This window comes from Panthera pardus, unplaced genomic scaffold (genome assembly GCF_024362965.1).
Source record: "Panthera pardus isolate Hobbes unplaced genomic scaffold, ASM2436296v1 HiC_scaffold_21, whole genome shotgun sequence".
Taxonomy (NCBI): Eukaryota; Metazoa; Chordata; class Mammalia; order Carnivora; family Felidae; genus Panthera; species Panthera pardus.
Window position 1 is genome coordinate 61,596,109 of NW_026526777.1, and position 12,374 is coordinate 61,608,482.

Sequence of the window (12,374 nt, forward strand, 5' to 3'; positions counted from 1 at the left end):
TGCTTTGGGCTTTGTGGCCCAACCACATCACATCATCAATATCCTCTTTATAAATTTTTTTTAATGTTTATTTATTTTGAGACAGAGAGAGACACAGCATGAATGGGGGAGGGTCAGAGAGAGAGGGAGACACAGAACCTGAAGCAGGCTCCAGGCTTTGAGCTGTCAGCACAGAGCCCGACGCGGGGCTCGAACTCACGGACCGTGAGATCATGACCTGAGCCAAAGTCGGAAGCTCAACTGACTGAGCCACCCATCAATATCCTCTTTATAAACAGGAGCTCACATTTCATAACAGTATTTTTTAAGCACATGCTGGTAGGAAATTCAAAGTTGGATAATTTGTATTGCTGCTATGATTTATTTGTGCCTAAAAAGAAAAATCATAGAAGATGCAGCATCATCGCCTGTGGAGGTGATGCAGTGTCTAAGAATCATGATTATTTACTTCCTCTCTTTTTTTTTATAACATCTTATTGAATAACTATTTTTCCTTCACTTGTATATAATCCAAGTAAGCTAGACACAAACAGCTATATGTTTATTCAGGAGGGAAAATAAAATATGATAATTAAAAGTTACGTCTATGGTTAGTTAACAAATTGCAGGTATTCCAGCTTTGGGTAGAAAATAGAAGGCGACCCTCTCTAAAATGGACACAGTAGGAGTTAACGTGAAACGGAATTACATGAATCATTTTGAGATGACTGACTCTGAGGGATGTTCTGTAAATGATGTGCTGTGTAGGCCATGCCATTTCCTCAGGCTTTCCATTGGAACATCAATCTGCTGTGAAATGAAACATGAGCCGTTATTGTGAACACTAACATATTTGTGAAGAACACAAGAGATGTGTCTAGAGAGAACACTGAGAGTAAGGATTTGCTTTTCTGCAAGGAACAGAGGCGATGCATCTGCCAGGCAATAATGATGATGAGCAAAAAACAATATTGATTTACTGAATATGAGAGGAGCAATGCCAGTTTCCTTAGGCATATTAATTTTGATTATTCCAATAACTTTAGAAAGTCAGTATTACTATTTCTGCTTGAAAAGTGAGCAGACTGGGACTCAGAAATATTACATGCCTCACCCAAAGTCACAGAGTTGGGTCTGTCTGCCTCCGGCTCATGGGGCTTTGTCCGTGAGCTCTTTCTCAGCTGTTCAAGTGTTTCAACCACTAGAATTTCATCCTTTGTAGTGAGACAACTACCAGGCAATATCCCAGGTTAGAAAAGATCTCCACAAAACTCTCTAGATCAGACCCACAAAGAAGCAGCTGTTTTTTTTTTTTTTTTTTAATAACTTCTTTCTCTAAGTGCCTCAGTTTTGAAGAATGTGTGCCCTGAATGAATAAATCAGTGCTCTCACTACTGGAAATGATCATCTATTCTATTAATTTATAACTTTGCCGGTTTTTAGATGGTTTCCCATGTTAGTTTGAATCTTTGATTGGCATCTTGGATGAAGTACTAAATTCAAGTTTCTGAAATGACAGAAGTGAAGGATAGCTCCACTGGATTTTTCTACAGCCTTCTTATAAAGATGTCTCTCTAAGAGCAATGCCAAAGAAGGCCAGATGCTGTAAAGCTTCTCACTGCCTTTGCATATGCTGGTCCTTTGCTTCAAATGTGTTCTCTGCACTGTCTCCTGACAAATTTCCCCTCCTCCTTCAAAATTCAACTCAAATGGCTCTCAGTTCTGTGAAATCACTCTGCAATTTCCTGAGTAAATTCAATCTCTTGTTTATTTTAAACTTGTACATAATTTTGCACACACTGCTGCTATATTCACTCAGCACTCTATAGGAACTCCTGTATAATTCTTTCTTCTCATCTAACCTATGAGTTACCCAACGTTTTAGATGAAGTCAGAGTCACCTTGTTACCCTAGCACCTAAGAAAGTATTTGGTGTAAGAAAAAAATCCTCAATAAATATTTGTAGAAATGACACTTTAAAACCATGCAGTCTTATCTTGGAAAACTGTAGTCTTCAGGAAGATGTGAAAAGATGTGCACTTGTTGGGGGTCTATGTTCTTGAAGAGCTTACCTAAAATCATGGTTGTTGAACCAAGTTCATTCTAAGTTCACTAAACTTGATTTATTACAATTAAACTTCTGTTATAGCTTTCTTTTGCTTGCCCTCACCATATTTAATATACCTTCTGCTTACAGAATCATAGGATGCCTGAAATAATAGTGAGAAAAATGGAGCCCCAGAAAGTCAAGGGACTTACCACAAATCACATAGCTAAGTGGGAGAGTAAGGTGGAACTCTGGGTCTCTGAGCCCCTTTGTTATTCTTTCTAGTGGACCAAGGTCCTATGGAAAAATAACAATAACTTTTTAAAGCTTGTTTATAGCTTTTTAACTTATTCACAAGAAATGGGTTTTAATAGTTGTGTGGGGCATTATACCATGGAAAAAGTTGCCACCAGGTTTGTGCCTTTCCAAACAAAGCCATTCACAAATTTGATGTTGGCAATATTGGTCCCATCGTGGTATTGTGGTTTTCTTTTCTCAATCACAAAGCAATAAAATGCGAGCACGTGTTCATCCATACATATTGGCTGTCAGTAATAAAACGAGGAGATATTGTACTGACCGTAGTCCGTGTTTTCTGGCTCCCAACAATTTGATGGCCAAAAATAGGGTGTCTGTGGAACAAAAAGAAGTGGAACCCAGGTTAAACAGACACAAAATGAGTAGAGTTCTTGGTTTATGAGCTGTGTTCATCTTTGGCAATTATCCAGAATAGTTTGCTAATGATGTATGTTTTGTAATACAGGGAAAGTACCCAAACAGGCATTGTAAGACTTTCCTTCTACAATTACTTGCTGAGCAATTGTTCAGTCCAAATATGTGCAGCACCAGCCGGTTCTTTAAATGTCATACATTTGCTGCAATTTTATGTCAACTGACATAATGGTAAAAGGTGTGATTGCATCATTCAAAAAAAAAGTTTTAATCCACAAAGACTGAAAGCAGAGTATTAAATTCAGCACGACTCAAGATAAAATATATTTAAATATAACGAATCATTTTTTTGATTCATGTATCTCATTATTGTCATCAGTAGACCCAAAAGCTCAACTATGAAAATTTACCCTAAGATCTGGCTCTGTTAATTATATGATGTAGCTCTCAACATTATCCAACTAGATTAAAATTTTTCTGTCTCACTTTAAAAAAATATTTCTTCATAGGGGCACCTGGGTGGCTCAGTCAGTTAAGTGTCCGACTTGATTTCAGCTCAGGTCATGATCTTGTGGTCTATGGGTTCCAGCCCCACATCAGGCTCCATGCTGACAGTTCAGAGCCTGCTTGGGATTCTCTCTCTCTCCTCTCTCTGCCCTTCCCCTGCTCATGCTCTCTCTCTCTCTCTCTCTCAAAATAAATAAATAAATTCTAAAAAATATATTTCTTCATAAAAACACTTACTGTTTTAAAATTTTAAACTGCACAGCCAGAAGTGATTTTTTAAAAACTAATTTTACTTAATTGATTTAATTTTAACCTATTTTAATTGATTGGAGTGATTAACAATTGACAAATCTCAGTCTGTGAAATTCTAGAACCTGACTGACAAAACCACAAAGACACTGACCAGGAAAACCCTGTTATCATCAACATTTTGTATTTTCTAATAGTGCTTTTCTAGCCCCACTAGTTGGACATGCATGGCTCCAGACCATGGGGAAACTGAATGACTACTGTGTACTCTCACAAGCTTTGATGATTACTCCAGGACTCGACAGAACAAATGACTGCAGACATCAAACTTGTGGGTTTGATTATATTTATTAGTCAATTACACTAGCTATCCATGTGTAATGAGCATATTTGACGTAATCTCTGATGAACCATTTGATAATTCTCCCTCTAGAAGATGGATTCTCAAGAAGGGGGAAAGGATAATTGGGGAGAACTGTTTGAATCTCTGAGGGAGAGCCTTTTCAAATTGCTTGAGACTTTCAGGGGATTTTGATTTAGCCTCTACTCCTTCTGGGAATTGCTAATATAATAAAGAAGTCTACTGATGTTAGTTGTGTACACATGTGAACAAAATGACAACAAGAATTCGAGGTGGGGCGAGTTGAAACGCTAGAAAAAGCAAGACATCAAGAATTTTTATAACCCCATCCTCACCTGAATCCCACTTGACTCCTTGGGAGATAGAGCTTTGAGGGTAAAATTGGGTCAGGATTTAGGGGAACCATAGGGGGACAAGTAGTTAAAAATCTTGCTTTCATGAGGGCCATTGGTTTTTGAGATACTTCTCAAAAGTGTTATTTCCTGAGGGTTGCTTCTTTATTTTGTGAGGGGCGTGTGTGTGTGTGTGTGTGTGTGTGTGTGTGTGTGTGTGTACATGTACCTTACTTTTAAAACACCTATTCTAGTCAGACTGGTCAAACACGTACTTTTTTTCTCAAAGCCACAAAGAATGTTCTTAACTTCATTCTCACCATTTTTCTTTATTCTTCCATCATTTACTTTAGTGACAATTCCCTGACTAAAAGTAACAGAATGAAGCTATTTTATGTTCTGATATTATGTGGAAATGCCATCAAACCAACATTCTTCACTCATATTGCAAGATTTTTTTCTAGGAAAAGTATTTTAATTTATAGTAAAAGAGAATTTAAAGAATAACAAATGCTTATAATTCACCAAAATTTAAAAATTTACTTTTAAAGTTCAACTAGATTTCAGGACATTTTAATATATGAGTTTCTCTTTGCTTTTCAGAGTTGGCTTCTTTCAACTATGATAAAATTGAGCTAGCTATTGCTCAATAACCTTTAGCACATATACTAATGTGATGAAAGTCATGAAACTGACCTAGAGAATCATGTCAGATCTCAATTCCAGCTAGCTAATAGAGGATAATTAGACAATTGCAAGTTTACAATAAATATAGAAATCACATGCTTTAAATTGTGCTGAAAAATGGAGACAAATTTACATACTGCAGCATATCAATGAAATTAAATGAAGAGTTCTATTTGTCTCAAGTTCATGCCCAGAAGCTTCTTCAGATTCCTAATGATAGTTAAAATCTCAGTCATTCACTGGTAGAGTAGTAAATATGATATGGCAAGTTTCCTATTTTAATTCATGATTTTTGAAATCCTCCCAGGGAGTTGAATTGCAGCTCAGTGTAATAAAGAACTTTCTGCTGCTTGGAACCAACACAAAAATGGAGGTGGACACCTTGAACAAGAATGTGTTTTCTCTTACTAGAGCTGTTCAAATAAAAACCGATTAATGCCTTCACAGTCATTACAGCAGGAATTCAATTACCCCTGACTTTTCTGGAGCTTCTTTTGTTTGCTTTTTAAATCTCAGTTTTAAGATCCTATGACTATTAGATATACAAATATGTCATATTTAGATCCTATTTCAAATGTTAATAAGTCTTTAAAACATTTAACATTTAATATTTAACATTAATTAATGTAATTTAAAAGACTATCTATCATCTGTCATCTATGTAGGCACATTGAAAAATTGCTAGCCTTCTGCCAATACCTAGCAGTGATGTAATACACCTATCACTTGCACCCGTTCCCTTGCTTTGTTCTAAAGCTCTTTAAAAACAGTCTCTCCTCTCTCCAGAATGTAGGGTGACCCATTCCCAGCTCTGCTCATCTTTGATCCATGGCCATGACTAAGACATATAAACCTTGCCTGCCTACTAATTTCAATACAGGGAGGACAAGAGCAGAGTCAAACATTGTCAATCACGTTAACTCACAACATCATTACCAACTTTGGGCCATGTCTGAGCTAGTTTGCTTTAAGAAAAAAAAATTAAACTAGGTAATTCTCCAGAAATAAATAGACTGTATACAATGCTTCCCTTACAGATATGTTATTTTGCACAGAGACAGTTTTACTTGTAATATGATTGTGAGGATAGATAAAAGTTGTTATTTTTGTAAAAACAAAAATCACAATTTTTGAGATTTTTATTAGGCCTAAAGTTTACTTATAGTCTGTATATGAAAAAACATTTTTAATTTTTTTAATGTTTACTTTATTTTTTAGATAGAGACAACAATAGATATTGGGGGAGGGGCAGACACACACACACACACACACACACACACACACAGAATCTGAAGCAGGGGCCAGGCTCTGAGCTGTCAGCACAGAGCCTGACATGGGGCTCGAACCCACAAACAGTGAGATCATGACCTGAGCTGAAGTTGAATGCCCAACCAACTGAGCTATTCAAGTGTCCCTATATGAAAAAATTTTTAAAGAAAGATTATATGGAAAATGCAATCTTCCAGTAGAAAAGTAACTCCCTTAAAAAAATCAAAAAGTGTTCCTAGTATGCAAATAATTTATTTGCTAATAAACTAATAATTTCTATTTATCAAAATGTTACCTTTTAAGACGACAAGGTACTTTAACTTCTCAATAAGCTATTTTAAGCTACCACCACATTAACTATAAAAAAGGATAATATTCCTCTATTTTAAAGCCTTTTAAAATTATGTAATTTGACTAACATATGTTGCTTGAATATTTAGGTCAGTATCATGATTTCAGGAGACTGCTTTATCTCCTAGGTATTCAGTACATAAAATCCTACGACTATTTGCCTTGTATAAAAGGGTCCTAAGGAAGTGACCGTGAGGGTGTTCCAGGAAGACAAAGATCTTTAAATGTTTTTAAAACATATTACCTCTTTGTTCTCTGTTTGCCCAAGCAAGTTCTTTGGTACCCAGGTTATTGTTTTGTCATTTATTTATAGAACATCTAATGATATTCAGAACAAATGAGAGAGAATGCTCCAGTGTCTACAAGTTTGACAATGGGGAGAATCCTCCAAAAATACCTAGAGCAAGAGTCTCAACTCTGGCATTATATGTGCCCTAATTTTATGGGCTGGAATCCACCAGTCAGTTATTAAGAAATCATTATATCTAATGAAATATGAACTCAAGTGTCAAGTGCATGCTCAATGACCAAAATTAGAGTCCACAATCTTTTTTGAAAGAATCTGCATTTTTGAAAGAATGAGCATCTATTTCATTTGAAAAGGACTTAGAAAAACTCGGATCAGTTTACAGGTTATCTAAGGTATACTTCTGTCTCAGATGAGTGCACACACACAAAGCATCATGCACGTCAGTCTTCGCAGTCTTCTTGTAGGAAGGCCTCAGATACCAACATGCAGAAGGCCTTATAAGTAGCTAAATTCTGTATTGGAGCTTTCCCATGAGAATTTGCTTTGACCGAAGGCAGTCTTATATCATGGACAGGGTCCAGAGTATAATCAATTCAGTTCCACCTCTCAACTTCCTTCCCAGTGGCTAATGCAGCTTACACATGAATAACTCTCCCACCTCCTGAATTCCAGTAAGCCACTCTCTGAATTTTTCTTAACATTTTATATAAAACATATCTTCAATCATTATACATTTTAACTTTCACAAGTCATCTTAGCCAAGCACATTCCATCTTTCTCTGCTTACTGTTTCTTCAGTTTTAAATTTAATATTAATTCGTTTCTAACTAGCTAAGTCAAATAAAATAAGTTCTATTTTCAAAATTTGTTTGTAAAAACAATCAACAAACAAAATGCAGATTTCTATTTTACAGTTAAGGAATATTTTCATCAAACTCACCTGAAACCGGTAAAAGGTGCCATCATCTTTGAGTGTGAGGACGTGATCCGATATTGGAAAGAAGTAGCCATGGGCAGCCATTAATGTTCCCAAATGTAGCGCCTCCACTATTTCATGAAAACAGACAAATAAAAATGTATGTAAAATCTTTTTTTTTAATGCTGATTTACAGGAGTAAAGGATTTTATTCTCTTTAGAGTATATTGTTACATTCAAATTCTTGGCATCCTAAACAACTTGGCTTTGTACTTTTTCTTTTTTTCCAGTTCTTTCACACAGGGTACTGAGATGGCTCTGCTTCCTGGTAGTGACTGTGCAATGGCCAGCCATATTGCATGACGAACGGTGGACAAAAACACAGCACTATGGAACATTGAGACTGGAAAGTTATTCTGAAATCATAGAATCTGAGTCCTTCATTTTACAGGTGAGATGTATTTTGCTGTATGTTAATGTCTTCCAAAAACAATTCTATTCGGCATTTATATAGCACTTTAAACTTTTAAAAGTATTCTCACTTGTATCACCCCCCGGCCTATATTATGGATATCCAATACTATCAACAATTCTTCTAATGACATGGATCACTATTACATGATGTCATCGGGGAACATTAAGGCATCTAGAACCGTTTATGCTGTGTTAAGTGAGCGCTAAACAACCATTCATGCTGCTACTACAGTCCTGAGATCATCTGGACTGCTCTAGCTTCTACAGCTCTATATTCAATGTTCTAGATATGGACTATGAAGATGTTTATTTGACAATGAAAATATTACAGTTTCCCAGAAGGCTGAGAAATGTTTGGAACATAATACTTTGATACTCATTCTCCTTTTATAGCAGCCAACAATTTCTTCCAATAAAATGGTTAATAAAATTTGGTCAACAGAATTATTATTGCATTTGTACAGGGACAACATGAAGTTTGGCTAACTTAAATTCTAGAAAATATGAAACTCGATAAAATAATTTTTTAGTCCATCAACAAGTTAGATTTATTGATCTGTTTTGTATCTTTCTATACAATTTTGTTATGGATTTATTTCTGTTTTTTAGACAAGTAAATGGTTCTTTAATTCTAGAATTCTTGCAATAGTTCCAGGACTGTATAGATCTATCTTTATTTCTAGCCATCAATCCTGGGAGCTTCGATTCTCCAGCCAATACTGAGTCACTAAGCTGCTGGCTGTGGTGCAGATAAGCATAGGAGTCCTGTCCCTCCCCTCCACCCTCCCATGCTTATAAAAGCTAATATAAAAATAATTATATTTTTATAATATAAAAATAATATAATATAATTATATTATAAAATATATAAAAATATATATTTTATATATAATATAAAAATAATTGTTAAATTTTATCTGTGACAGTGCCCCTTTTAGTTGTCATCTATCATCCTGTAAACACTTCAATTGGTAACTTACTTCTGGCCTGTCTCTGTTTTGTTCTTGTCGATAATAAAGAACAACTGCCAATCATCCTCTTTGCCATGTTCTTGGACGACTGTTATTAAGTGTCCCAGGCATCTTATCCATACTATGAATTAAGTCCTTCCCTGCACAGAATTTATTTTTCTACAAAGGAGCATTTTTTCATCAATTATATATATGTGTGTGTGTGTGTGTGTGTGTGTGTGTGTGTGTGTGTGTATAATGTCTATATCCTTTTAGCTCAAAGCCAAGACCTTTTCAAAGCCTGTGCTGCTTACAGCTATATACCCACATATTCTTTGACTCTTGCTGAAACTCAGGAGCTAGTGTGGTGTTGTAAGAAGAACAAAACCTTTGGAGGCACTCACGAGTTTTTGTTACTTAAACAATGTGTGCCCCTCCCACCTTACAGAGTTGTTATAAGAATCAAACAAGAATATGTGTAAAGAAGTTGGAATAGTGTCCTGTGTATAGGAGACATTCAGTATATGGTAGCTGTTGTGCCTTCAATATTTACACATGAATTCATGTTACCTGAATCCAAATCACTGCTAGGAAGTCCGCTTGCATAAATTTGTGTTCAAGTAGGCTGAGTGAGAGAAACTGGCAGTCCTAAATAGCATCCTAAGTAGCCACTTACATATTATTTTGTGTATGTGTGGATTACTTATAAAATTGAAATAGTAAGAGAATCTATAAGGATTGCTGGCTCATAATAATGTGCAGGTGCTTATAGACTTGTTCATATTCTGAGTCCCTGGACTCTCCTGTCAGGTAGCACAGGTCAGAGCAACCCATTACATCTGTTTTCATATTTCAAAGTCAGATGGTGCACCTATAATGTTATAACCATCTTTATTTGTTATTTTCCCAGCAGTCTATGGCTGAGGAAAACATGATTAGCACTACTTTCCAGAAAGAGAAATGAATTATGGCACATGAGAAGGTTTGCAGGGAGTAGATTCAGGAAAGGAAAACTGAGATGCCCAGAAAGATAAATAGAAAAAGCCTTCTGAACTCTAATCATAGGACTGAGTGTGACTAAAGAAACAACAAAACCAGTGGGGTGCTAAAGTACTCATCAGGATTAAAAAAAATATGGTGAAAGTAACATAGCGAAGCTGCAGGAAGAAAATCAGAAGCAAACAAACGTAAGCACATTCTGACCTTCCTGCACCCACTGGATACTGATTCCGAGAGATCATCCATTTCTGGAGGGGTAGGTACATGTCTGGAGGTTTTCCTCACGTAGCACTACCATGCATAGTCAGATGGTAACAAGTCATGTGCTTTGTCACAGGACCACCAGAGAACGTAGCTCCAGGACCCGAAAAATACTCAGAGGAAAAATCAGGGAGTTGGGGTGGATTGTCTGTTTTCTTTCAAACTTTTAAACTTGGCACTTAGCATATCAAGAGTGATAAGAGCTATTGAGCCAATATTTGCTGAATGAGTAAATAAGCAAATTTATGAATCACGACATACCAAAAATATGAACAACGTAGTGCTGCGTGAAAAAAGACAACACTAGCTATTTTGTGTTGTGATGATGAGCACCTTGTTCAGCTCTTCCAAGATAATGCAGATGTTCATAGTCTCATTTCACGATACTTTTGTAAGCTTTTGAGGTGAGGCTGTGGTAGGTATTTCAACTACGGGAAAAGGTAATCATGAGCTTAACGGCATAAATGCCACTAAGAGATCTGAGAGTGGGCATGGTGTCGCGTCGTCAAGGTTGAACTGTTTCTTGCTAGTGATTAAGATGGAGCTGTACTTCCCCATGGTCCTTCTGCTTCTGAATCTCAGCACAGCCTTAACCTAATAAGAATCCAGAGGACGGCTGACAGTCTTGGAACAAAGTGTTGAAAGAGTTTAATGAGTAATCCATCAAGATGGCCCTCCAATAATGACACACCAGATGGCTCCACAACATTACGCTTCTCGGCAAAATAATCACTAATTAATCTTGTACGTGTGTTATTTGCGTCACCCACACAGCTAAATAAAGTTCAACAACAAACCTACCATAAAATTCCAGTTTATTTTTCTTTCGGGTAGTCAAGCCATGAACAAACTGAGAGATAAAAATCCATCTCCAAACCACAGTTACGATGGGAACAGCCTAGTGTAGCTTTGTTAAGCCTGATCTATTCATTGCATTACTACGCTCCAAACCCTGACTCAACAGGATTATCAAAATTCTTTAAAAGCAAAGAGAATTCTGCATAACATAATTTACTTTTGAATCACAAGTACTTGAGAAAGTTAATAGGATGAAAAGCATATTATAAAATAGGCTTGTGTTGTTCAGTGCTAGATTTCTGTACATAGAAATATACATAGATTTCTATACTTACAACATATTTTCAAAACTCAGTAATATTTTCCTTATCCAGAGGCCCAACCCCTGGAAGTCCCAGCCCCTCCCAAATGTAGTCCATAATTGTGAAGTGATAGAAAAATGTCTCTGAATCAAGAAAATAATAATAAAATAATCTTGCTAAATCATGTTTTTATTTCTATCATATATTATTCATTTTTATTTTCTGTGTAATACTTAAGAATGGTATTGTTTCATCAGCAGCACACAGCGTACTTGAGGTAGTAATTGTGATTAGTATGTGGGGAGAAATATTTTGGAAGGAAATCCACTCAAAATAGAAAAAAATGACAGCTGATGATATGATATTAGGGAGAAAAAAAGCTAAAAAGCAGACAGAGGTTAGTTGCTAAATTATCAAATAACAGGCATTCATCAAGCTGATTCTGAGTCATAAAGATTTTGTTGAACTTCTTACTCTCTGTGTAAGGAGACAGGGGAGTGGTCATTTTAGAAACTCTTCAAAATATTATAATTTTTTTAGAGTTGGCATTTCAAAAGGTGAAGTTAGCCATGTGGAAAAATCAAATAGGTAGCACATTATATCCTCTCACAAGGTCAAATAAAAGTGAACTATTACTATATTTAGGAATTTGTGAGGTAAGTCCACATTCTCAATAGTTCTATGGTTACTGAAAGAAGTAGGTATTTGAGATTTCATTGATTTTTTTTTAAAGCATCATTTCCACATAGAAAAATCTTGTGCGGCTTGCTTTTTAACAATCATAATCAGGAAGTAGAAGTGGATAATATGGTGATATAGAATAGATAAGATAAAATAGATTCTGTTTGGAAGACATAAAAACAGAGGCATAGTTTAGATCAACCGTGAGGAATGCACTAGGTAATTAAGTACATAATATTCCCGAATAAAGGAGCAGAGTAGAGGCGAAGCAGCCAGGGCATGCAAACCT

At 36.0% G+C, this 12,374-nt stretch overlaps 1 protein-coding gene across 9 annotated transcripts in view; it reads right to left on the reverse strand.

Annotated features, from left to right (window-relative positions):
* Nucleotides 1-12,374, reverse strand: part of RGS7 (regulator of G protein signaling 7) — a 517,170-nt gene that overhangs the window by 127,635 nt on the left and 377,161 nt on the right. For all 9 annotated transcript variants that reach the window (XM_053909369.1, XM_053909372.1, XM_053909370.1 and 6 more), the window contains 2 exons: nt 7,645-7,751; nt 2,607-2,658 (listed from right to left, as the gene is read on the reverse strand). In XM_053909369.1, coding sequence (XP_053765344.1) covers nt 2,607-2,658; nt 7,645-7,751 — 159 coding nt within the window. The remainder of the gene's footprint in view (nt 1-2,606; nt 2,659-7,644; nt 7,752-12,374) is intronic.